General features: G+C 38.8%; 2 protein-coding genes across 4 annotated transcripts in view; one reads left to right on the forward strand and one right to left on the reverse strand.

The window, feature by feature from the left end:
• Positions 1 to 13,529, reverse strand: part of TSEN15 (tRNA splicing endonuclease subunit 15) — a 30,541-nt gene extending 17,012 nt beyond the window's left edge. The window contains exons 1-3 of one of the 2 annotated variants that reach the window (XM_082473680.1): positions 13,345 to 13,515; positions 11,059 to 11,140; positions 10,642 to 10,777 (exon numbers count right to left, since the gene is read on the reverse strand). In XM_082473680.1, the coding sequence (XP_082329806.1) occupies positions 10,642 to 10,777; positions 11,059 to 11,140; positions 13,345 to 13,467 (341 nt within the window). In that variant the 5' untranslated portion in view covers positions 13,468 to 13,515. Of the gene's footprint in view, positions 1 to 10,641; positions 10,778 to 11,058; positions 11,141 to 13,344 lie in introns of both variants that reach the window. The other variant, XM_082473679.1, reaches the window with a different exon arrangement.
• Positions 13,530 to 13,668: 139 nt separating this feature from the next.
• COLGALT2 (collagen beta(1-O)galactosyltransferase 2) overlaps positions 13,669 to 27,579 on the forward strand; it is a 141,143-nt gene continuing 127,232 nt past the window's right edge. Inside the window, exon 1 of one of the 2 annotated variants that reach the window (XM_082473169.1) lies at positions 13,669 to 26,239. In XM_082473169.1, coding sequence (XP_082329295.1) covers positions 26,010 to 26,239 — 230 coding nt within the window. In that variant the 5' untranslated portion in view covers positions 13,669 to 26,009. Of the gene's footprint in view, positions 26,721 to 27,579 lie in introns of both variants that reach the window. The other variant, XM_082473168.1, reaches the window with a different exon arrangement.

Here is a 27,579-nt window from a genome sequence, read left to right on the forward strand (position 1 = left end):
TTTTTTCTCACAATTTGCTATGGGTCCTTGTGTCACTTTCTTAAGATATTTTCCCATTTATAACTACCTATAATACTAATAATTACAGCAGCCTGTAAAACTATTATCCTAACTTTGTTGTAATATACTTCACACCTTTAGGGACACTCAACAAATATCAATGGCAGGATGGTCCAAAGAGAAGCTAATTAAGCCATGTGAACATAAATTTGACTTCATTTGCTTCCTTAGCTCTGAAAAAGGCCCTTGTCTTTCATTAGTATTCCTCTGGTTGTCTCATTTTTAAATTCATCAGATCTCTTTGACCTCTGTGAATTTATTACTATGATTTTATATCATCACGAAGTCTGGGGAAACTGTAGTCATACCTCTACGGTCACTGACCAAACCTGCTACATGGATTCTTAGATTCACTTTAGTAAGAAACAATCTAGAGTACTTTCCGTATGCCATCCGAATACATAACTTAATATACTATTTTAAAGTGTAAGCTAAAGATTATTTTACATTAGCTTTAGGAAGTATTTTTAGATGAGAGAAAAAGGAGTTGTGTCTTTCCCTTCAAGAAACACAAACAATTTCATACTCCATCAACATAATTTTCCCACTAGGTATCAGATATAGGCATTTTACCAATTCTATTCTGCCACTGGAGATCAGCAAGTAGTATTAAATCAATATTTTCACAAGGGACCAGTATACATAAGACCTTCTGAGACTTGAAAAATATGCCAAAGTGTTTTAACTATGAGCAAATATTATGCATAACTGCTTTACAGAAAACACCAATCATAAACTGTACTTTTGCTCAAAGTAATGCATTCACTCACTGCTACTCAAATACACATTTGCTCTGTAATGGAATCTGTCTGTACTCTTGCCAGAAACTATGTACATAAAATCACTAGGTCCAAAGCCTGGGAAAATAAATAGGAAATGGATACAAAAACTGTTTGGGAGTTCTTAGAAACTGACGCACATATAACATTAAATGTTGTCTAGAATTGTTACCTTTTAAGGAGTCACCAAATACATATACACTATAAAATAAATAATGGAAAGAATAAGCCTTGCAAATACATATGCCACTCTGCCACTCAGCAGTCAAGCAGCAAGATAGCTGTAGTTTTAAGAGCTACAGTGAGATTATTTATTGTAATCACTGGGGAAATATTTTATAACTAAGTTGTAGTTAACTATGTAAATGATAGAGTGTGGTCCAGTATTACAAACAACAGACTCCAAAACTTGGGACTTCAATAAAGAAGACAGCTATCATGCCTTAATGTGTAATATGCCCTTTGTAAATAACATGAAGTTGCACCCACAGCAACTGCCAACTCCTCTGGCTCTTGGGCTTTGTATACTACCCAGATTCCCTAGTAATAAAAATGTCATTTAAAGTTTTTAAGGAATACAGAGCATTAAAAAAAAAAAAGCACTATAATCAAGCAGCTAAGCAACACAGTCTAGGATAGTGATTTACAGCTGGTTTGCTCAGGTTTGTTGTGCAGTGTGTAGTAAGTAATTTGTTTCTAACAACAAAGCATCAAAGTTGGCAGGTCATATTTTAATATAAAATTAATATTCCCCATAATATATCACCATTCTCACCTACGCCCATTCTACTGTGCTTTCTTGAGTGAAAGTCAAAGGGGGAAGTCAGCACTAAGAGGTCCTGGGAACAATATATGAACCAAAGCTCTACTGTATCTGTGCTGCAGTTCAAAGGAAGTAGACTAGAATCATAGGTCAGAACAACAATGACAACAAAGGTTAAAACCACTAGTCAAAGCTAGGCATTAAGCATCAATGCTACTAAGATCACACAGAGAGGTAACCAGACATTATATGTTGCCTGATGAAAGAATAGACTACCAGCTATAGTCTTACTAACATGATCCAATTGCATCTCATCAAGCTGCTGGTTCCAGCTGCCAATTTGCAGAAAATACAGAGGACAGGGAGACATGTTGAAATGCACCGTGAGTAACTGACAAACCCAGATTATGGGAGAGTATGCATGTCAAACAGCCCAGGTTCTTTAATAGAAAAACTGTAAGGAAAAGAGAAGGATAGAGGCAAAACCCACAGATCAGGAGTTGGTAAACCAATGGTCTATGGGCCAAATCTGGACTGCCCTCTGTTCTTGTAAATAAAGTTATAAGAACCACACCATTTGTTTATGTATTGTCAAGGGCTGCTTTCACCATAACATGGCAGAGCTAAGGAGCTGCAACAGAGCCCAAATGGCCTGCAAATCCCAAAATATTTACTTTCTAGAGCTTTACGGAAAGAGTTTGCTGGACTCTACTGCAGATCAACAGAGATTTACAGGATATAACCAAAAACATTTTTTAATGGGCAAAATTTGTGAGATGCAAATAAAGAAGTGCTTTATTTGTAGAAATTAAGTTGATTTTAAAATGTATATAAAAAGTAAAAGGACATTACATGCCTCCTGACAAAAGAACAGACCACCAGCTACAGTCTTATTAATATGATATAATCAAGACCCTGGTTCCAGTTGCCAATTTTCAGAAAATACAGAGGACAGGGAAACGTTGAAATGCACCATGAGTACACCATAAAATAGTACAGCCAAAATAAAACTTATTATTATAAAAGTAAGAATAACGGGAAAGGAAAAGGTAATGCTTAGGACAGGGCACACTGAAGGGGTTCTAGGATGGCTAGAAAAGTTCTATTTCTTGACTTGGTGGGTTACAAGTGTTCAAAATGTTTGCCTTGTAACTCAATCTATGCATTTATATTATGTAGTTTTCTGTATCTGGTTTTATTCTACAGTAAAAGATTTTAAAATCACCAACAAAGTAAGAAGAACGATAGCTATGAGACTTTGTTATCTACTATGAGATCTTGGCGCAACTCATTTAATCCTTTATTATCTTTTGGAAACAGTAGAGCATAAATAAAACCACATTTTTAATCTAAGCTTTTTATATGTGAAATTAGGATAAAACAAGTACCCTATATACCACTAAGGATTTTAGAGCTGATGAAACGAGAGTATACATGTGAAGGTACTTTGAAATTCTGTGACGTTCTCTACAAATGCAAAATACTCTTATAACCACATGGAATAACCTACAGCATCACTGCCCTGCTTAAAGCCCTTCAATAACACCATCCATGTACCAGTAATTTTTAGAGTTCCTTCTGGAAACCTAGGACTCAACAGACATGCTTCAGGGGTAGGGAATCATGTATATTGTACAGACTGTGCTTTGCACAAGGATGCCAGGTACAAGTGCGTCTGAAATCTGATTTATGGTGCTTGCCAAACCTTGAATCCTGGTGAAGAGACTTTTTCTGTATGTCCAGAGGGAGTCCCTTTTTCTAATTCACTCCAAGGCATGTTATGAGCTAGCTGTAGCCCTGTTCAAATATCCCCCCATACCTTCTTTTTGTCAAACAATAACAACATAAACTGTCTGAAAAGCTTCTGCATCATCAAGATAAACATGGACAAGCACATCTTATATTTGTATTTCCCTGATTACAAATAGATTTGAGCATCTGAGTTCCTCTTCTATGAACTGCCTGTTCATATTCTTTGCCCATATTTTTCATTTGGGTTGTTTTTTTCCTTGAGGAACAGAAGTTATTTACATATTCTGAATTAATCTTTGTCAGCTATATGTCAGTAAATCTCTTCTCCTAGTCTATGGAAACTTATATATTGTCAGTGGGACCATAAACTGATAACCTTCTGGAGAGCAAGTTAGTAATAACCAGTAAAGATGAAGGTATAAATGTTATATATCCCAGCCATTTCACCTCTAGGTTTCTACATTAGAGAAACTCTTATACATGAGAACAAGGATATATTTACAAGGCTATCTGTTACAGTACAATTTGTAACAGCAAAAAAGTGAAAACAGTGATGGCCTTCATGATGTACGTAACTCTTCCCGCCTCATTTCCCATCCTTCCCTTCTTTTCTCATGAGCTCTATACATTCATTTGTTCATTAGTGGCCTTAATCGATGCCATTAATCACCTACTCTGAACTAGGTTCCATGCTAGGCAGGCAGGCACATTTAACTACTTGCACTTGTCCTACTAAAACATGGTGTCTTACAACTTTCAGGAGGCTTTTTCTGTCTTTCTTTTGGGTCCTGACACAACCTTGTGTAAAGTACTTATCAGTACTCCACTACCCTTGTTATTCAATTACCTAACAATAAAATAAGTGGAGGTGGTTCCAAATTACAGTTAATTAAATCTCTGAACAAAGGACAATTCTGTTTTTACCAGATCTCATCTAACAATTACCAAAAAATGAAATAAAATTTATTTTCCAGCCAACATTTAGTGCTAGAACATTACTTTCAAGAGAATGTCTTAAATACCATATGATCACATGCATACGTGGAATCACACACACACAAAATTCATAAATACAGAGAACAGAATGGTGGGTACCAGAGGCAGTGGGTGAAACAGGTGAAAAGAGTCAAAAGGTATAAACTTCCAGTTATAAAATACATAAGTCATGGGAATGTAGTGTACAGCATAGTGACTACAGTTAATAGCACTGTATTGCATACCTGAAAGTGGCTAAGAAAGTAGATCTTAAGAGTTCTCTCATAAGAAAAAAATTCTGTTACTATGTATGGTGATGAACGTTAACTGGATTCACTGTGGTGATCATTTCCCAATACATGCAAATATCAAATCATCATGTTTTATACCTGAAACTAATATAATGTTGCCTGTCAATTATACCTCAAAAAAAGAAAGAGGCTGTCTTGATCAACACGGTATTCCTAGCACTTAGATCACTTCCTGACACATAATTGTCTATAAATATTTGCTAAACTAAAAAGTCCAAGCAATATTATCTGACAGTAATGATATTTAAAAGTGAACACAGAGTGATTTATTTTTGTAGATGATTTATTATCAGATAAAGTAAGAGCTGTTTGTTCTCTTAAATTTTAAAAAAATGTATTTTTTTTAAGGTGAGCTACCTTCATAAATTCCTACCCAAATACTTTTAGGACTTGGCTTAATGAATTTCTTCCCTATACAAGGCTGCCAAAGCTTCAAAGTCAATAATTTTCTTTGTGTTACTAATGAAGGAAAATTCCTACATTAACCACAAACGTCTGAAATTGCAGCAACTCTGTTAGATATGTAACATTTTATATACAAAGTACACATGGAAGTAAAAATAGATAAAAGCTTGCCTACTACCTAAAAATATCACTCCTGTTAAAAACTGAGAAATGAAATCAAACATACACACACAAATCTTTGTTAAAATGTTATATGCATACTTTGAGTTGAGAAAATTTTATGCCATAAAAGGCATAATAAATCTAATGTGTATTGGGCCTCATTTGTGCTATTTTGTGTATTATTATTCTACTGCATAATATAATTATGAATATTTATATAGAAAAAAACACACAGACTTAAGCCCTCTGAGTTATTAAATGCAAGAGTATAAAAATGGATTACTAAGTTAACCTTCCAACTAATTCTATTTAAAGAAGAAAACAAACTTAAAAAGCTAGAAAAGCAATAATCACCAGTTGGGAAAAACTAGAAATTAATAGGACACAAATTTATTCTAGACTTATGCAATGATTTGATTCAAACAGGCTACTGATTTTATTTTTTAGGATTAAATTCAGGTAAATTCTAAATGGTAGTTCCTTCTCCAAACAAATAGTATATTAATAATACTAGCTAGGATGATATTTGTTGGAGTAATTAAAAGACACAAAGGGAGAGATTTAAGGAGTGAATTATTAAGTCTTTTAGACAGAAGAAGCATTATTGGAAATAATGCTAGTAAAATTGTTGTGTGTTGATTTTCAAATACACAGAAAAATCTGAGTAAGGAGCCTCTCAAAGAAGGGTATAAATAGCCTGATATATCAAAAAACAATTCTCATAACAAATCACACATACAAAAAATATTTAATAGAAATCTAAAAATTAATTTAATATAATTTTACACAATACACACAATGAAAATAACCAATTATGGTAGCTTTGATTTGGAAGGGATCTTACATGTTATCTACTGATAATCTATATCCCTCAATAAAACACAAAGGAAGTAAAACTCAGAAAAATTAGGTGTGTCTCCAATCATCAAAGAAAATGTTGTGTCAGTGTCAAGACCAGAACCTAGGTCTTATGGCTTTGGTCCAGTGGTCTTTCTATTAAATCAATATGCATTTATCATAGAGAATTAGGAAAGGAATAGGTGTTTATCAAAGTGCTTCATGTTAGAATTTACGGTGCTCTGTCCTCTTCCCTGTGTGTAAACCCACTCAGATACACCTATGTCTTCCTCTGTCCTTTCTACCTGCCCCACAGCCTCAGAGGTTCAGGTGTTCCTCCTCTAGCTCAATATTAATCTCTTCAACTAGTCTCTTGAATCCACCACTCCCCACCTCTCAAGAGTCTTGCTCCATCAGTAATTACCTTTACTCCTCTACGTTCAGACTTTCTCTAGGACAGTTCACAGGGAAGCTGGCTTCCCTCAGAACAAGCAAGTCAGAGAGAGTGCCTGACAGAAACCAGTTGTTTTTTTTTTTATTGAAGTATAGTTGTTTACTATATATATATATATATATATATATATATATATATATACATATATATGAATCACTTTGCTGTATACCTGAAAATATATATATATGTGTGTGCACATATATATTCTTTTTCAGATTCTTTTCCATTATAGGTTATTACAAGATATTAAATATAGTGTCCTGTGCTATACAGTAGGTCCTGTTGTTTATTTTATATATAGTAGTGTGTATCTGTTAATCCCAAATTCCAAATTTGTCCCTCCCCTCTTTCCCCTTTGGTAACCATAAGTTTGTTTTCTATGTCTGTGCATCTATTTGTTTAGTAAACAAGTTCATTTGTATCATTTTTTTAGATTCCACATATAAGTGATATATGATATTTGTCTATCTCTGACTTACTTCACTTAATAGGATAATCTGCAGGTCCATCCATATTGCTGCAAATGGCATTATTTCATTCTTTTTTCATTCTTTTCATTCTTTTTCATGGCTGAGTAATATTCCATTATGTATATATATATATATATATATATATATATATATATATATACACACACACACACACACACACACACACACACACACATATATACCACATCTTCTTTATCCATTCATCTGTCAATGAACATTTAAATTGCTTCCATGTCTTGGGTACTGTAAATAGTGCTGCTATGAACACTGGGGTGCATTATCTTTCAGAATTAGAGTTTTCTCTGGATATATACCCAGGAGTGCAATTGCTGTATCATATGGCAACTCTATTTTTAGTTTTTTAAGGAACCTCCATACTGTTCTCCATAATGGCTGCACCAATTTACATTCCCACCAACAGTGTAGGAGGGTTCACTTTTCTCCACAACCTCTCTAGCATTTATTATTTGTAGGCTTTTTGATGATGGCTATTTTGACCAGTGTGAGGTGGTACCTCATTGTAGTTTTGACTTGCATTTCTCTAATAATTAGCGATGTTGAGCATCTTTTCATGTGCCTATTGGCCATCTGTATGTCTTCTTTGGAGAAATGTTTATTTAGGTCTTCTGCTCATTTTTTCATTGGGTTGTTTGTTTTTTGGATATTGAGTTGTATGAGCTGTTTGTATATTTTGGAAATTAAGCCCTTGTTGGTCGCAATGTTTGCAAATATTTTCTCCCATTTTGTAAGTTGTCTTTTCGTTTTGTTTATGGTTTCCTTTGCTGTGCAAAAGCTTGTAAGTTTAATTAGGTCCCATTTGCTTATTTTTGCTTTTGTTTCCATTACTCTATGAGATGGATCAAAAAAAAGAATGCTGAGATTTATGTCAAGGAGTGTCCTGCCTATGTTTTCCTCTAGGAGTTTTATAGTATCCAGGCTCACATTTAGGTCTTTAATCCATTTTGAGTTTATTGTTGTATATGGTATTAGAGAATGTTCTAATTTCATTCTTTTATACATAGCTGTCCAGTTTCCCCAGCACTGCTTATTGAAGAGGCTGCCTTTTCTCCATCGTATATTCTTGCCTCCTTTGTGGTAGATTAATTGACCATAAGTGTGGGGTTTATTTCTGGGCTTTCTATCCTGTTCCATTGATCTATGTAGCTGTTTTTGTGCCACTACTGTACTGTTTTGATTACTGTAGCTTTGTAGTATAGTCTGAAGTCAGGAAGACCTGTATTCTGAAAACTGTAAGACGCTGATGGAAGAAATCGAAGATGACACAAACAGAAGGAATGATATACTGTGTTCTTGGATTGGAAGAATTGATATTGTTAAAATGACTATACTACCCAAGGCAATCTACAGATTCAGTGTAATCCTTATCAAATTACCAATGGCATTTTTCACAGAACTAGAACAAAAAATTTTCAAATTTGTATGGAAACACAAGACCCCAAATAGCCATAGTCTTTTATAATCTAATCTTAGAAGTAACATCCCATCATTTTTGCCAAATTTTATTTATTGAAAGCAAGTCACTAACTCCAGACCACACTCCAGGGAAGGGAATTACACAAGAGTGTGACCGTCAGAAGGATGGATTATAAGAAGCCATCTTAGAGGCTGCCTGCCACAGCTTCTAAAGAAGAAAAGCAAAAAGGGAGACTTGTTAACCAGATACCAGGACTTCTTATGAAGCTACCAATTAGGAAAATGTGGTATTGGCACAAGGATAAATATATTGACTAATGGAATATAAAGAGAGCCCAGAAACAAATCAATGCATAGAGGGAGTCTTGGAAAATGACAGAGATGATATGTCGGACAATAAGGAAAGGAGGGAATATTCTGTAAACGGAGGTGGAGAAAAATGGTTATCCAAATGAAAATAGGGTTCCTGGCCTTCCTCTCATACCATTAAAAAAAGCAAACTTTAAAACTCTTAGGAAAATATAGGTGAACTTCTTTTAGACCTTTAGACAGGAAATAGTTCTTAAATTAGATACAAAGATATTGATTATTAAAAATGGATAAATATGATTATATTCAAATTAAGAACTGTATTCATCAAAAGATACCTGAAAGATAGATTTTAAAGCTCAGAAACACAACCAAAAGGATTATTATCAAGAATATATAGGGCTTCCCTGGTGGCGCAGTGGTTGAGAGCCTGCCTGCCAATGCAGGGGACACGGGTTCGAGCCCTGGTCTGGGAAGATCCCACATGCTGCGGAGCGACTGGGCCCGTGAGCCACAATTACTGAGCCTGCACGTCTGGAGCCTGTGCTCCGCAACAAGAGAGGCCGCGGTAGTGAGAGGCCCGCGCACCGTGATGAAGAGTAGCCCCCACTTGCCGTAACTAGAGAAAGCCCTCGCACAGAAATGAAGACCCAACACAGCCAAAAATAAATAAATAAATAAAATTAAAAAAAAAAAAAGAATATATAAAGATCTCCTAGAAGTCAATGAGAAAACTATAAGCAATCCAGTAGGCAAAGGATATGAAAATACATTTCTCAAGAGAGGAAATATTAACTATATAAATAAATGTTCAATATCAGAGAACTGCAAATTAAGACCACAATGAGATAAGCCATTCAACTGACAAAAATTTAAAAGTCTGAGAATACTAAACATAAGAGACCACACAGCTTCCAAAGATCTTGTTTACATTGCAGGGGAAAGTAAATTGAGGCAACCACTTTGGAAAGCAGTTTGAAATTACCCCCTGAAGTTGAACATTAGCAACACTCCATCATCAAGAGAGTAGGTGTGAAAACTGTGGTACAATCACACGATGGAATGCTATATGGCAGCCCCCCACCTCCAAAATACACAATAGATCAATGTTAGCATTATGACATTAAGTACATAAAGTGAGCCTCAAATGATTACATGCCTTTTTATAAAGTTAAAAAGATCTAAAATGAAACAATTCTCAATGAACATGAAAAATACAGTAATACTTTACAGTAAATGAATACTTGTTAAATACTCATATTTAACTTATTCCTCAAATAACCAGGAGTAAAGCAATGATCCCTGTACCCCAAATTCCTTTTAAAATATATTACTACCTCTACAAATGCTTTGAGAGGAAACGAACAAAACCTCCAAATTTTTACAGTCATCGAACAGCCGATTATCTGAAAATGTTAACAATATGTGGCAGACACATTGTGAGAGGGAAAAATCAAGATTGTTTTTAACCACATTCCTTGTTTCAAAACTTTCCAATGTCTGTCTCTACAGAATCTCTGTCATTAATTAAAACCAACTTGTTGAAGCATCTGTGATATATCAATATTAGACAGAATATTAAGATATTTTATTTTCAAAGGAAAAGTGTAAATGACAAATGCTCTGTTTGTATCTGTATGTAAGTGTTCATTGTTGTGACCTGGAGTTAACTAAAAAAGTGGAAGATAAAATTTTACAAAATGTATACAAATATTATATATATATATGTGTGTGTATGTATATGTGTGTGTATGTATATGTATATATATATATATATATATATATATATATATATATATATATATATATATATATATATATATATTACTACCTCTAATTTAATGATTCCTAGCACTTTATTCAGGAAAGGGACTAATCTGTTAAACAAAGATCAAAATCACCTGCCCACCTGTTATGGCTGAGGGAAGCACTGACGGGTGTAGGTACCACAGTCTGTAACCCTTCTCCTTCTATCTCAGTACCAAGAAGGCAGATGAGCTGGAGATCTGGTAATCCCACACAGTTTACTTCATGCCAACTTTTACCTGAAAGTGCATCATTGAATGGACAATAATGTTTATCAAAATTAAAAGATAAAAATTCCAAACACCTACCTAATACTCAGCTGAGCAAACATCACTTATAATGCTATGTCTCCTTATCATTCTAGTATTTTCTGTTACCCAGTAATTCCCAATGTAAAGGAATAAAGAAATCACAACAGTGACAAAATTAATAGCAAATGCATAAATGCTATATGCCAACCCAACTCCTCATCCCCCCACCACCGCCCTAATAACAAAACAATAATAAAACAAATACTTACTCTCCATGAGGTCCAGGTAAACCAAGAATGCTATATAAACTTGGGTGGCATCTCCTATATCTAATTCCATCATTTCTAAATACTGAAAATCAAAATGTAATTGTCAAACAGAGAAGGAAGAATCTCTTAATATTTTCTTTCAATCAACAACTATTCATTAAATAGATAATATATAAGACTCCCTTATAGGTATGGTGGGAGTTACATGGCAATTAAGCCCTGATCCCTATCTCTAAAAAACTTATGGATTGTTAGGGAAAAACACACGCACACCTGCAACTGTAGGTAAATAAAAATACATGACAGTAAGTGACTAAAAACCAAGTGAGTGGAATAAAAAAACATGACACAACAGGTCAAAGGAGCTCCACTCAGGTGGCTTGGTTGGTGAATGTTTCCTGGCAGAGGTGGGATGCAAACTGGGCCCTGAAGGACTTGTCGTGTATGATTCAAATAAATAGAGAAGGTAGAGTAACAGTGTGAGTAATCACACAAAGGTGGGAATAAGCAACACATATTCAAGGGCCTATAAAGAAACCTATCTGCCAGGAGTAGAGACATTTTTTAGTAGAACTTTTGTTGGCGCATGTTAGTGGGAGCCTCTGTTTCCCTGGTCTCTTATTTGCCTGTGGAGGAAGTCTGCAAGAAGACCACTCCTGGCCTCTCTCCCCACCCCTGCTCACTCAAGAGTAGGGAGTTATTTAATTGTTGGTTTTTAAAGGACCAAGCAAGCTGCTGCTGCTTTCAGACTTGTTGCTCAGCACTGAGCAAACATTCTTCAGGGGCCTGCCCCTGCAGGAGAAGCCTGAGGTATCTGAGCTATGTCAGTGACTAGCTGGGGAAGCAGGGACAATGCAGAAGTGAGGCGTCAGCAGACCTGCCTGTGTGCAGATCTGAAGTCACACTTCACCATCGGCGTCCTCCTAAGTGTGCACAGGTACAGGAAAAGAGGGGTGTTATTAACTGTCCTTCTCAAACCTTAAACGTGTTTGAAAATGACACTGAAAAGGCAATTGGGGACCAGGTGGCAAGGTCCTGATGGCCAAGCTAATAGTTTGAATTTTACCCATAAGGAAATTCTCTAAGCATGGGAATAATATAATCAAAATGGTGTTTGAGGATGATAAATCTGATACTGCGTTACTGGATCGACCTAAGTAATTTTCAAACTGAATAATACAAATGCAGAGCTGAAAAATCAAACAACCCATATAAATAGTAACATCAAATCTAGAAGAAGTTTTTAAAATCTGTTACTGTTGTTCCACTTATTAAACACTTAGGTAGTGTTTACTATATGTCAAGTGCTTTACCAATATTAACTGATTTAATCCTGTAACAACCCTATAAGGTTAGTACTATTCTTTTCCCCATTTTACAGATGAGAAAACTGAGGAACAATGAGATAAAACAACTTGCACCAAAAAAAAAAAAAAATCACAAAGCTGGTGACAGAACCAGGATTCAAACTCAGGCAGTCTAACTTTGAGTTCATGCTCCTAACCACCATGATCCCTCTCATGTTTTGGTTCTTTTATGGCACTGAATAACATCTCCATGCTAGTGTTTGTTTTTCTCACCTTGAGGATAAATAAGGGGATCAGAGCAGGAGGATAAAATCAAGCAAGAGAAGATGAAAAGATCTTCAAATTGTTCCTTTTCTGGACTGTTTTTAGATTACTATCTAAGAAATATTGCTCTCCAGCAGAAGACTGCAATTCTACTAAAGTTACTAGACCAAAGTATCTAGTCCCTGATAGTCCTACAAAAACCCTTATATCCATTCACTGTCCGTTCATTGTTTGGGCCATGACTGGTACAGGGCAGCAATTTGCCAAGCAGAGGCAAATGAGGATTGTGCCTAAACCTTAATCATTGTAGACGACTACATCTTATCCATGACCCACCAACTGTTTTGCTTGGTTACTGTGAGGATTAAATGAGACCATCCCCAGAACGAGCCCTAGACAGCAAAACTCAGATCAGTGGAGTGGTTACTATCTGGCCTGAGGGGCGATGTATTCAATGTTGTTCCCTCCAGCTAAGAATGGTCTGAGGGAGGGGGAAGGGGGCGGTGTCAGAACAAGAGTTCAACTCATTTAAACAAACGAAAACAAGGTTGCCTGCAGCGGGCAGTGAGCATAAAGGATCCCCTTCGGTGAGGTTCGCGCGTAAACGGCGATCCCATGCGGTTGGGAGTCAAGGGCCCAAAGGCGAGCACGGCCCGTGGGTTCCGCCTGGGGTAGAGGCCAGGACCGGCGCCCTGCTCCTCTCGCGCCTCCTGACCTTAGGGTGCGTGCCCATCCAGGCGTCCTCGGGGGCCCATGAGGGGGCGCCGCCGCCGCGATCGACGCTCGGGCGCACATCGCTGCAGCCCGCGGTCGGCTGGGACTCGCCGCTCTCCTCCATGCCCTGCCGTGCGGTGCGCCCGTGGTGCACCGCGCTGCGCTCTCCGCGCCCGGCCAGAAGCAGAGGCGCGCGCGTTTGGGTTCCGCTTCCCGGTCGTCCGCTGCGCTGGCGCGAGAGAGCTCACATGCTGGGAGGACAGTTCTATCAGCCCCACTTTCAGACAAACATAGCTAGAACCTGGGCAAACGCACTCCCCTTTCGGTCTGCGCTTATTCAAATCTGGGCAGATGCTAGCGAGAAGAAGGTTCAAGAATACCCCGAATCCAGAAGCCCTTAATTCTCCTTACGTCAGCGCTGTTTGCAGCTCTGCTGAGAAAGTGGGGGAGACTTAAGGCTTCTTTGCCCTGACATGTAAGCTTAAAGTGTAGAAGTGGATGAGATCTCCAGAGAAGAAAGTGGAAAGGAGAAAGACCATACTGCCAAGGACCGTATTTTTAAGGTGGAGCGACCTTTCAGGGTTAGAGGAGCAAGAGTAAACACGAGTTGTTAAAAGGAAACACGAGCGGTCAGAAAAGTAGGATGCAGACCAGCATAGCATAAGCATGTGACGTGGAAGTCAAGGCCGAGGAGTTTCAATCAGGCAGAGTAGGACATTTTAAGCATTTACCTAAATCCCTAAAGTGAAATGGGGAGACGCCAGAAGTTGCTCTTATGTTTTCACAGTATCCCTCTTCCTGAAGTGTTGAGAATAGACCTTAGGGGTCAAGGGTGGAAGTAGGGACTGGTTAGGAGGTATTGCATTAACCAAGGCAAGAAGTGACTCTCAAGAGTCAAAATGCCAGGCGGGGATAGAACTTCTGCTTCCAAATATGACAGGCTAAGACCCTACTGGACTATCCCCCAGCAGAAAACATCTAGAAAAATTGGACATAATACAAAAAGCAACTAGCAGAATACCCTGGAATGCGAACAGAAGCATGACTCTGGTGGGGAGGGCAAGCTTGCTTGGAGAAGGGCAGATGAGGAACCATAAACGAAAGTTGCCCATTGCTTGGAGTTTAGCTTGGAGCTAAGTGCGGTCCAGGAGGCAGGCTCTTTGGCAGCAGGGGTGCATGTGGGAAAACTCCCAGTTTTTCTTTTCTGGAGAACCAAAAAAGTGAAGCCAGGAAACTTTGAATGCTGAAGAAATTAAGAAATCCCAAAAGGGCAGGAGCCAGAGAGAGGATCCCCTAACTCTGCTCACATCTCTGACAGATCCTGAACCACCTGAAACAGAATTACAGCAGTTCTGTTAAAAACAAAAGATCTGAACTGAGGCTAGGGTTATCCTCAAAGAAACAGAGTTTATAGTTCAAATTTAGCCAAGAAAATTGCCTGCTAATGCAAAGGAAATAACACTCATCAGAGAAAAGTCATAGAATCCAGAACCTCCACAACTTATTATTCATAAAGTCCAAGATATGATTCAAAACTACTGACAAATGAAAATCAAGAAAGTGGATCACATTTTGTAGAATCTGGCCCTGAGATGAATCAGATGTTGAAACTGACAGATAAAGAGTTTAAAGTAACTATTATAACTATCCTCAATGAAGTAAAACAAAACATATTTTCAGTGAATGAAACTCTCAGGAGACAAAAAAAAAAAAAAAATCTCATCAGAGAAAAAGAAAAGAGAATCACATGGAAATTCTGGACCTAAAAATTAAAGTTTCAGAAATAAAAAAAATTCACTGGTTGGATTTAACAGCCAAATGGAAATTACAGAGGAAAAAATTAAATGAAATTGAAGGTAGAGCAGTCATCCAAGAAATCATCCAAGGTGAACAACAAAGAGAAAAATGATTTTTAAAAAATAAACAGAGCCTCAGAGACCTGCCACATGATATCAGTCAATCCAACATACATGTAAATGAAATACCAGAAAGAGAAAAGAAATAGAATGGGATGGAAAAAAATGGAAGAAATTTAAAATTCCCCAAATTTTATGGAAGAAATTCGCAGGTACAAAATGCTAAATGAATACCAAGTAAAATAAACACAATGAAGTCCATGCTGAAGTCAAACTGTTTAAAACCAGATAAAAAGCTTGAATGCATTTTTAAAAATGCATTACATATAAGGAGAAGTGCATGAAGATTCATAAATTGCCCTAGAATGTATTACATTTGAATAAAGTCATTAACCTTTGCCTCTACAAGCAGCTGCTAAGCCCTAAATGAGCAAATGACACTGAAATTAGTAGGCTCCTTGAAGCACTGAGCACTGACACTAATTCAAGTAATTAGAGGTAAGTAGATCTTTCTCTCTCACCTCTAAAGATCCCAATCAGTTCAGGTGATGGTACTTATAGAAGCATTTAAGAGTGTTCTGTTCCTCATATGAGGAAAGGGGAAATTTTGTAAATCAGTAAGGAGATCCAGTGGAATTAGGTACTATGTGAACAAAGCTCAGACATCTTCAAGGGAAGATTTTCAACTTCAGAAAAAAAAAAGAAAGGTGTATGGGGCAGGGAGGTTAGGGAATTCCAAAAGTATACAGAAAGAACCATAAACTGAAAAAAAAAAAAAAAAAAAAGCAACAGGCTAATGCTATTCTTTGGCAAATAGATGAAGTTCTATTGCTTAGAAAAAGCATGGTATATTTAAGCATAAATATTAAATGCTTCTGACTTTTGATGTCATCGTCTATTATAAAGAGTTGAAGAATGAAAATAAAATGTCTTTTGCCTTTCGTATTAAACAATGGAAACATAAATACGTCTTGGTGATTGGGAATGGTTAAGAAAGAAAACAAAATATTTGGGAACACTTAACCTAGTGTTTAAAGTGTAGTCAAAATGTCTGTTGTGACAATCTAGAGTAAAATACACCAAGGACAGGTTAGAGTTTCAGCTTCTGATAGACTGAAGAATTTCTCCTTTTATAAATGCTTCAATGGTTCACTATATCAGAGAACCAAAGTGGTTAGGAAAAAAGCTAGGTAAGTAACAAGTAAAATTCCCCCTGAGTATACTGGGTGAAATCAAATTCAGTGTAATCTGGCACTTGCTCTACTGATTTCCCATGTTGATATCTGAGCCAGACCATTTTATTCCTACAAAAAAGTCTGTAATGTTTAGGCAGAGACATTAATTCAGTTAGAGTCTCCAGAGGAAAAATGAACTTTGAATTGTGGTATGAATGTTTAGTGTGTTAAAAAGAAAAAGCTTTGACACAGTATTGTGTAAGACAATGATCTCAAGCTGAAAAATGTAGGCTAGCATTCTGGATCAGCTTTTAATTAATTGATTGTAAGAATGTTCATATATATCTCGTTCCTTCTTTTGTACACAAAGCATACAATTCCCCATTCTCTGTGTTTCCAGAATAGGTGAGATGTTTATACTTTTAGTAAAATATTTAGAATGCTGTGATATTTTACTATTCATATGCATGAGCATGTATGAAGAATCTCATACATATAGAAAAGAATTCAGAATAATCAAAATATGTTCTCTCCAATTTCTCATAAATTTAAGAGTGCAATCTAAATTCCCCATTTACAAAATCAGGATATCGTATATTTAATTTTTTTAAATACTGCTTACATTTGGAAAAAAAACAACAAAAATAAGGTACCTAGAATCAAAATGAGCAAACCCTTTATGGAGAACATTATAAATGTTATTGAAGCTCATTAGAGAAGTATATCTGTCCATTAATTTAGGTCTTCTCTAATGAGCTTCAATAACATTTATTGGTCAGTTTGGGGGGAATTGCCATCTTTATAATACTGATCTATAAATTGTATAAACTGTAAATTTCAATCACAGTCCCAACAGGGATTTTCTAATACTTGATAAACTGATTCTGAAATGTGGGCATAAAGGGCCAAAAATAACCAAGACCCTTCTGATGAACAAACTGAGGGAACTTATAAAGGTCTGTAATTAAGAGTATGTGATATTTCTACAGGGGTAGATAAACCAACAGAATCAAGTAGAGAGTCATACAAATATGGACAGAGATGACATTGCAGATGCAAAGCAGAGTTGAGGCAATGAATACATATATGTATACATACACATAATATATATGTACATGTATATTCATATATATTCATATACATATACATATATATGTATATATATTGAGGTATAGCGTGATTTACAATTTTGCATTAGCTTCAGATGTACAACATAGTGATTCAATATTTTTATACATTATACTCCATTTAAAATTATTATAAAATAATGGCTATATTTCCCTATGCTGTACAATATGTCCTTGTGCTTATTTATTTCATGCATAGTAGTTTGTATCTCTAAATCTCATACCCCTGTCATACCCCTACCCCCTTCCCCTCCCCACTGACAACCACTACTTTGTTCTCTATATCTGTGAGTCTGTTTCTGTTTTGTTATATTCATTTGTTGGTTTTATTTTTCAGATTCCAAATATAAGTGATGACATATAGTATTCATCTTTCTCTGTCTGGTTTATTTCACTAAGCATAATACCCTCTAGGTCCATCCATGTTGTTGCAAATGGCAAAATTTTATTTCTTTATATGGCTGAGTAATATTCCATTGTATATATATGCCACATCTTCTTTATCCATTCATCTGTTAATGGATGCTTAGGTTGCTTCCATATCTTGGCTATTGTAAATTATGTTGCTATGAACATTGGGGCGAATGTACCTTTTTGAATTAGTGTTTTTGTTTTCTTCAGATTTATATCCAGGAGTGAGATTGTCCCATTATATGGTAGTTCTATTTTTCGTTTTTTAAGAAACCTCCATACTGTTTTCCACAGTGGCTGCACCAATTTACATTCCCACCAACAGTGTACTAGGGTTCCCTTTTCTCCACATCCTTGCCAATATTTGTAATTTGTAGACTTTTTGATAGCCATACTGGCAGGTGTAAGGTGATATCTCATTGTGGTTTTGATTTACACTTCTCTGGTAATTAACGATGTTGAGCATCTTTTCGTGTGCCTATTGGCCATTTGTATGTCTTTTTTGGAAAGATGTCTATTCAGGTCTTCTGCCCATTTTTTAATCAGGTCGGTTTTTTCTTTTATATTAAGCTGTATGAGCTGTTTATATATTTTGGATTTTAACCCCTTATTGGTCATATCATTTGCAAATATTTTCTCCCATTCAGCAGGTTGTCTTTTCACTTTGTCAGTGGTTTCCTTTGCTATGCAAAAGCTTTTAAGTTTAATCAGGTCCATTTGTTTATTTTTGCTTTTGTTTCCTTTGCCTTAGGCAACATATCCAGAAATAAATAAACAACAACAACAACAAAATAAACCCACACACCTATGGTCAATTTAATCTACAACAAAGGAGGCAAGAATATCCAATGGGGAATTAGAAAATGTTCTAATTTCATTCTTTTACATGTAGCTGTCCAGTTTTCCCAGCACCACTTATTGAAGAGACTGTTTTTTCTCCATTGTGTATTCTTGCCTCCTTTGTTGTAGGTTAAATTGACCATAGGTGAGTGGGTTTATTTCTGGGCTCTCTATGTGTCTTTTTTTGTGCCAGTACCATACTGTTTTGATTACTGTAGCTTTGTAGTATAGCCTGAAGTCAGGGAGTGTGATACCTCCAGCTCTGGTTTTCTTTCTCAAGATTGTTTTGGCTATTTAGGGCCTTTTGTGTTTCCATACAAATTCTAAAATTATGTGTTCTAGTTCTGTGAAAAATGCCATTGGTATTTTAATAGGGATTGCATTGAATCTATAGATTGCCTTTGGAAGATTTGGAAGATTGTACCTTTTTTCTTTCTTTGGATGATTGTACCTTTTGACCACCTTCACCCATTTCCCCCATCCCCTGCCCCAGCAGCCACCAATCTACTCTTTGTTTCTATGAGTTTGGCTTTTCAGATTCCACATAGAAGAGATCATACAGTATTAACCTTTTTTCTATCTGATTTATTTCACTTAGCATAATGCCCTCAAGTTTCATCCATGTTGTCACAAATGGAAGGATTTCCTTCTTTTTTATGACTGATATATATAACATCATACACACACACACACACATATATATAGAAATTGCTGGATCATATGGTAGTTCTATTTTAAATTGTTTGAGAAACGTCCATGCTGTTTTCTGTAGTGACTGTACCAATTTTTATTCCCACCAACAGTGTACAAGTGTTCCCTTTTCTCCACATCCTTTCCAGCACTTATCTCTTGTCTCTTTGATAAAAGTCATTCTAATAGATGTGAGGTGATATGTCAGTGTGGTTTTGATTTGCATTTCACTGATGATTAGTGATGTTGAGCACCTTTTCATGTACCCGTTGGCCATTGTATATCTTCTTTGGGAAAATATCTATTTAGGTTTTTTGCCCATTTTTAATAGGGTTATTTGGTTTTGTTGTTGGTGTTGGTGGTTGGGTTTTTTGTTTGTTGTCTGTGGTTTTTTGCTATTGCATTGCATGAATTCCTTATTTATTTTGGGTATTAACCCCTTATCAGATACATGGTTTGCAAACATTTTCTCCATTCTGTAGGTTGCCTTTCCATCTTGTTGATCATTTATTTTGCTGTGTAGAGGCTTTTTAGTTTGATGTAGTCCCACTTGTTTATTTTTCCTTTTGTTGACTGTACTTTTGGTGTCATATCCAGAAACATCATTGCCAAGATAAATGTCAAAGAGCTTTTCCCCTATGTTCTCTTGTAGAAGTTTTACATTTTGGGGTCTTACATTTAAGTCCATTTTGAGTTAATTTTTCAAGTGGTCTAAGATAAGGGTCCAAGTTCATTCTTTTGCATGTGAATACTATTTAGTTTTCCCAACACCATTTATTGAAGAGAATATCCTTTTCCCCATTGAGTATTTATGGCTCCCTTGTCAAATGTTAATTGGCATATTTCTGGGCTCTAAATTCTGCTCTATTGGTCTATGTGTCCGTTTTTATGCCAGTACCTTACTGTTTTGACTACTATAGCTTTGTAATATAGCTTGAAATCAGGAAGTATGATGCCTCCAGCTTTGTTCTTTCTCAAGATTGCTTTGGTTATTCAAGGTCTTTTATGGTTTCCTATGAATTTTATGATTGTTTTTTCTATTTCTACAAAAAATGCCATTGGAATCTTGGTAGGGATTGCATGGAATCTATAGATGGCTTTGAGTAGTATGGACATTTTAACAATATTAAGTCTTTTAATCCATAAAGATTTATAGTTCCATTTATTTGTGTCTTCAGTTTCATTAATGTCTTATAGTTTACAGATCTTTTACTTTCTTGGTTAAATTTATTTCTAAATTTTTTATTGTTTTTGATGCTGCTGTAAATTAGATTATTTTCTTAATTTCTTTTTCAGATAGTTTGTGGTTAGTGTATAAAATGGCAACTGATTTTTGCATATTGATTTTGTATCCTGCAGCTTTACTGAATTCATTTATTAGTTACCCCAGCGGATAATAGAGTTTTGCAAAGACTGTGTAATCTACTCCACTGTGGGATCTACTTCTGCACCAAGCTTTATCTACAGACTAATTAAATCTACACTACATCTCATACATATGAATTACTGTTTTCATATTTTATACATGCAGTTATAATTAATAAAATATACATTCTGTTAGTATTTTTTTATTGAAGTATAGTTGATTTAAAATGTTGTGTTAATTCAGTTAATATGTTTTAGAACATGCTAAGATCATGGGAAATTCCATTCTCTTTGCCAGGCCATAATTAATTAACAGGCTCTTTTTGTAAATCAGTAAGGAGAACATTCAGAAAACTAAAATACACCCAAGAACACCAGCAACTGTCCATCAATCCCATCTCATCCCAGAGAAAGGGCAATGTCAAAAAGTCCCTATGGCCTATGCAGGATAGTCCAAGAGACTCCTTGCACACAGTGGCTGAGGCCAGAGCAGATCGTGCCATTAGGTACTTTTGGTGGTTACCAAAAATACAACTACTGTCATGTGCAAGGTCTTATCTTCTTTTTTCTTTATATTCAAAAAAGTGTCTTCATTCTACAAAGTATTAGGAACTATTGTTTTAGATAATAAAATGAAGAACTAAATGCTTTTATATGTTTGTAAGATGTTTTTATATGTTGAAAATAGAATGGTTTTTATCTGTTTAAAATAAGATATTTAACCATGTAAATTCAAAATTACTGAGTTTGAAAATTGGTATATTTAAACTAAAATTTTGGTTTTGAGACTTTAATCACCTGAAACCTGCAACTGCCATATGATTGTGACCATTCAATATCTTTAAAAACAGATGAACATTTGAAAGCACTATGTAGGCTAACTATACATCAGCTATTTAGCTCATTTTTTTCCATTTTTAACTGAATTTTTGGCTTTTCTAGAAATGATTTTCTATATATGATAATTATATAAAAATCATGTAATATTCCAGATTTCTCTCTTCCCACTTCCTATCCTACCCTCCAGTCATGCTGTACTCATTGTGATTTCTTATGTGCTGTGTTCTCTCATTCTTTTGCTTTTATAGTTCCATCTGCCTGAAATTCCAACCTCTCCCTACCCTCTGCCCACTGTCATTTTCCTAAAACATGCTCCTCATTTTTCAATACTTAGTTCAAAGGCATTTCTTTAATGAGGCATTTCCTAACCACCTTCACTTCCTTCCTTTTCCACCATAAGATGTATACCACTTTATTACATTTATTCGGTCTTTGGATGCATCTTAACTATCCATGCATTTCCAGCACCTGTGCCTTGACACAGCAGGCAGTGAGGAAACCCTGAAACAAATAAGTGAATACAATTTAAGAAACATATCTAGTCTTTTCAAATGAGATAAAGGCATGCATTTTAAATTTGTGTAAATGTGTTTGGAATTGAAAAACATTTTCCTATGGTGACTATTATATCATTCTTGGATGCAGGCCAGAGCTTAGACAAAACTTTGAAAGTGGAACAGTTTAAGTTTAGCCCTTTCCACCTCGGTCATGGCTCTTTTTTCTCCCTCTACCCTCCCATATCCTTTCCCCCTCTTGGACTTGGAGGCCTCAAGCCCACATATCAGAAATCCACAGGATTTGCTTTGTCATCAAAGGGTTCTGTGCTCCAAATGAGGATCCCGTTCTGTTCCCTTCATCAAAGCTTCTTAGAGTGCACCTCAGTTTAGGTCCTGAGTTTACGAACTCTGATTTAATTCACACAAATGTAGGAATGACAGAAACTATTGCCTAAGATTCTTCTCTCAAGTGTTTTTGTGTTGAAATTGGCATCATTGTCAATTCAGATGAATGTTTACATGGTAGGATTTTAGGCTGGTAAAGAAAAGGGAATAAAAGATCCAAGTAGGAAAAAAAAAAAGGTATTTCGGTGCAGGAAAAACTATCCCTGTTGATTCATCCAAGAGACTCCCTTCTCCAACTCTGGCCCAGCAGGACACCAGGGCAGGACACCTTCTGCCCCTTTCTCTAGAGAAGAAGGATTCAAACACTCAACACCCAAATGATTGACACTTAGTAATTTCATAAATGTTTGTGGAATGAACAAATAAGGCGAGCATTTAAAAGTGTTTTTACATAGGAAGAAACTGATGTCCAGAGAGGTCAAGTCTCCAAGGTCACACATATAATAAGTGACACATGTGAGACAAAAATCTAGCTCCAACTCTAAGCATCCATTGCTCTTTCTAGTGTGTTACTTCTGCCCCAAAGTCATTTATTTCCTCCTCTTCTTGGCTGCTGGAGCCACAGACACCTCAAGACTCTTCCTGCAAGAAGCCCTCTGTCCACCTCAGAGGCCCTGCCCCTGCCACAGCTGTGCTGAGAATGAGAGTCAAAGAGGTTTTGTTGTCCCTGGGGAAAAACAAAGAGGGAAGTTCCCTGGGCTGGCACAGTGTGGAGAGGGGAGGTGAGCAAAAGTGCTTACTTCTAACATGCGTGCAAGAACTATGGGGGACAGTCTGTTAGCAGCAGAGACAAGGAGATGCGGTGGCTTTCAATTCAACAAGTTTTCCATGGAAAGAGCATTATAAGTGATGAATATTTTGAAGCATAGTTAGCTTTTATTTTTAAATTAGTTTTTACAAATTAACTGTTTTATAACATTGATTCTATGAGGAAAGAAAATCATCCAAGACTTGCATCACTGATTTCTAAAGAACTTGTGGCATAAATCTGTTAGTAAGATGAGGACTCAACTTTCCCGGAGCTTCCCCTCCTCGCTCCCCACCCCTCAAGCCCCATCTTTAAAATGATCCACTGTTACCTACCCTATCATGCCCTCAATATCCTCAGTGACTAAATGAACACTCTAAATTGACTAAAAGTTTTAAATAGGTGTTTTTCAAGGTGCACGGCTGTGAAACTTGATTTTATCTATAGACCAGGCGGTAATTATTTTAGGACTCTGCACAGCTGATTTCATTAAAAATGTTGTTAGAGGTCATACAGGGCAAAGCACCAGTGTAGTTTTGGTGCCTCATTTCATTTTTCGAAAAAACATGGATTTGGATAAGCTTTGGTAACAGAAGTGAAATACGACAGAAACATGGTTCCCTAGCTTTAATGCCCTGCATTTACAAATGCAGGGCATTAAACCAAGTTTTGCTGAGGAGTGGGGATCTTAGTCTTGAAAGATGAGGGAAACAGGCCAAGAAAGGGAAAGAAGGAAGACAGAACAACATGGAGATGGTCTCCATGGAACCTTTCAAATAGTCCCTCCAGCAACATGTCCCCTGCATAAGTGGCTGTGCCTTCGTCTGTGCCTCCAATGTGGCTGGCGTACATGCCTGTCATGACACCTCTGACAGGTATTTAACTCTCAGCTTGCCCTACAAAACTGAGAGTGAGGGCAATTCCTGAAGGAGGATGGAGCAGAAGGAAATGTCTGCAGGCCATTAAACATAGAAGTATGAATGTTAGCAAAGAGGTTAGAGCAGGAGACAGAGATTTGGAGGCTGCAATCACCCTGGGAGAACATGTAGGGCTAGAAGAGTAGTACACGGTGAAGGGGCTTGCGCCCAAGTAGACTCAGAGGAGACCAAGGAGGAGAGATGACACAACAAATCCAGGAAGGTTAGAAGTGAAGATAGTTCACTGAATCTTCCAATACTGAGGTCATCTATGGCTTTGCCAGATCAACCGCAGTAAAAAAGTGGGAAACCACATGCACTGTGGTAGGAGAGATGGAAATTGAAGAAGTGGAGAAAGCAAGTGTAGAGCTCTCTTTCAAAGGGGCTTGGCCAAGAGAGGGGATTGCTAGAAAGAGAGCCAAGATTTTTTGTTTTTTAATTCTTTAAGGATAGAAGATGACTGATTGAGGTTTTTTTTAAATTTCTTTTTCTTTCTTTTCTTTTTATTGATTGATTGATTGCTGCATTGGGTCCTCATTGCTGCACGCAGGCTTTTTCTAGTTGCGGCAAGCAGGGGCTACTCTTCATTGCCGTGCGCAGGCTTCTCACTGCAGTGGCTTCTCTTGTTGCGGAGCACAGGCTCTAGGCGCACGGGCTTCAGTAGTTGTGGCGCACAGGCTCAGTAGTTGTGGTGCATGGGCTTAGTTGCTCCGCGGCATGTGGGATCTTCCTGGACCAGGGCTCGAACCCGTGTCCCCTGCATTGGCAGGCAGATTCTTAACCACTGTGCCACCAGGGCAGTCCCCTGATTGAGTTTTTAGCTTGAGGGAAAGGAGCTGATGGAAAGGGACAAGTTGAAGATTCAGTAGAGTGGAGATAAATGGAGAAAAGTCCTGTACTAGAAGGGAGAGGATGGGATCAGAAGCTCTGTCATGAATAGGCACCTGCAAATAAGCAGTGCATTGGTAGGGATATTAATCAGAGACAGGGGCATTTAGGGAGTTCAGTAAAGGAGGTGATATTCTTCTGAGGAAGGGAGGGGGTGGAAGGAGAGTGAAGAAGGTGTCTAATAGTTGTGGAGAAGTTTGGATACAACTAGTAAGAAGACCGTGTAGGGCAAGCTGGGATTGGAGGTCATCAATCCATCCTGCACACAGATAAATTAAAGTCTACACAATTCCACAGAGAAAGAACTCCAGATTTCTTTACTAGCTTTCCTCCATTATGTTCAAGATTAAATATCCTTCGATAGTGTATCCTAGCAATTTCACTTTACCTGCTAATTTACCTTCCCTCTTCCTTCCTTCTTCCTTATACTTCTCCTCCAGCATGTACAGATCTTCCCTCTCTTTGTGACTCTTTGTCAGTTTGGGTCATTAAGGAAAAAGAACACCATCTAAGTGAATCTCCTCCTTAACATGCCACCCTGTCAGGAAGCTCAGGACCCTGAGTTGGCAGGTAGAGGACCTGGCCCCCAAGGGGCTTTCTTTAATTTCAAGGGTTCTATCTGGCTCTAAAATTCTCCAAGTCTTCCAACTTGATCTTATTGGGGGTCTACTCAGTCAAGAATGAATTTAAAGAGCACTTAAGTGTGAGGAAATGCAAACATTCTGCCTTTGTGGAAGTTAAAAAACTGTTTATCACAGTAGTGACTCATTAGGTGACTTTCCATTTTAGAGCTCTACCCATTTAGTCAATAGGTGCATTATGAAAAACTGGATACATTGCATCACTGTGAAGGACTTTAGACTGCGGTTTGCAAAAGCAGAATAAATTTTCTTGGAGGCGTACCGTTATGTACACACGCTCGAGCGCGCGCGCGCGCACACACACACATACACACACACGCATTCACACGCCCATTGGCAGACACGGCCACACCTCACGGCTCTGGGGGAAGCCACAGACCTCAGCTGTACAAGCTGAGCCTGGACTAGAGGAACTTTCCGCGGGACTCGGGACAAACAGCCGCACCGACACGACTGTCTGCGAGCCTGAGTCCCAGACGAGCGCCGGCGGCGGCAGGTACTCCGCGCCCCCGCGGCAGGGCCTGGGCAGTGCAGCGGGGTCGGCGGCGGGTCGGCGGCGGCGGCAGCGGCGGCGGCGGCGGCGGCGGCGGCGGGAGGGTCCTGGGCTGCGGAGGTCTTGCCAGTGCGCGCGCGCCAGCCGCCTCCCCTCCGCCCCTCGCTGCCGGCCTCGGGCATCCACGGCCGGTCGTCCAGCCGCCCGCCACGGCCCTGAACATGGCCGCAAGCCCCGCTGCCCCCCTGGCCTGGGCGCTGCTACTCCTCTCGTGGGCTCTGCTCCGCGGCGGCTGCCGGGCGCGCTTCGCTGCCGAGCCGGACTCCGAAGACGACGAAGGGGAGGCGGTAGTATTCTCCGAGTCGCCCCTGCAGAGACCCACGGTGATGGTAGTCGTCCTCGCGCGTAACGCTGCGCACTCGCTGCCTCACTTCCTCGGCTGCCTGGAGCGGCTGGACTACCCCAAGAGCAGGATGGCCATCTGGTGAGCTGGCTGCGCCGGGCCGGCGGCGGGGGCGGCGCCCGGAGTGTCGCTGAGGGGAGAGGGGGCCGCTCGGGGCACGCGGAGACGAGGTGCGCACACCCCTCACCGCCGGCGTGGGTCCTGGGCGGGTCGGCGGTCGGGGTGGGGAAGGATGCGCGCGTCCGCGTGCGCACCGGCTGCTAACCAGGATAAGCAGCCCGCCCCGAGCTCCCGTGGGGACAGTGTGGAGCGGGGTGACCTCGCCCCTCTCCCGGACAGGACTGGGGAGACCCCGCAAGAGTGCTACCTTCTCCCCCTTAACACTCGCGCGGATTCCTTTTTCCCCACCTCGTATCCCTCGCCCCGGAGTGAGGGAATAGGGTTGCCCGTCGCCGCCTACTCCTCCGGACGCGACATGGACCGTAACTGCGGCTGGGGGCGGGGGGCGCCCTCCGGAGTGGTTGGAGTGCGGTGCCCTGGCTTCCCGGTGCCAGGCTCCTGCTCCCACCTCAGAGGCTGGAAAAGTGGCTCAAGGTTCTCCCTGGGTGTGGAGAGGAAGGGGAGAAGGGATCAGGACCCAGAGTTTGAGGCTAGTTGGGGCCAGCTGTGTCTTCCTAACTACGTCACCACCGTGGGTCCTGTCTCCTCTGAGCGCTCCAGGCTGTCCCGTCCCTGCATCCTCCCGGGACCCATTCCCACCGCAGGTGCAAACCGCGCGGGGTGCCTTGGGGTGCCGGCGTCCTGGGGACCGCCCCGGGAAGGCAAACAGCTAAGTTTTGTTGCGCTTAGGATAGAGACCCGGGCCTAGGCCCTGTGCTTGCTGCGGAGGTGGCCGCCCACTTCAACTTTCCCACTTGGTCCTGTCGCCACATCTTTTTAT

This window comes from Balaenoptera physalus, assembly GCF_965194825.1.
Source record: "Balaenoptera physalus genome assembly, chromosome: 1".
NCBI lineage: Eukaryota > Metazoa > Chordata > Mammalia > Artiodactyla > Balaenopteridae > Balaenoptera > Balaenoptera physalus.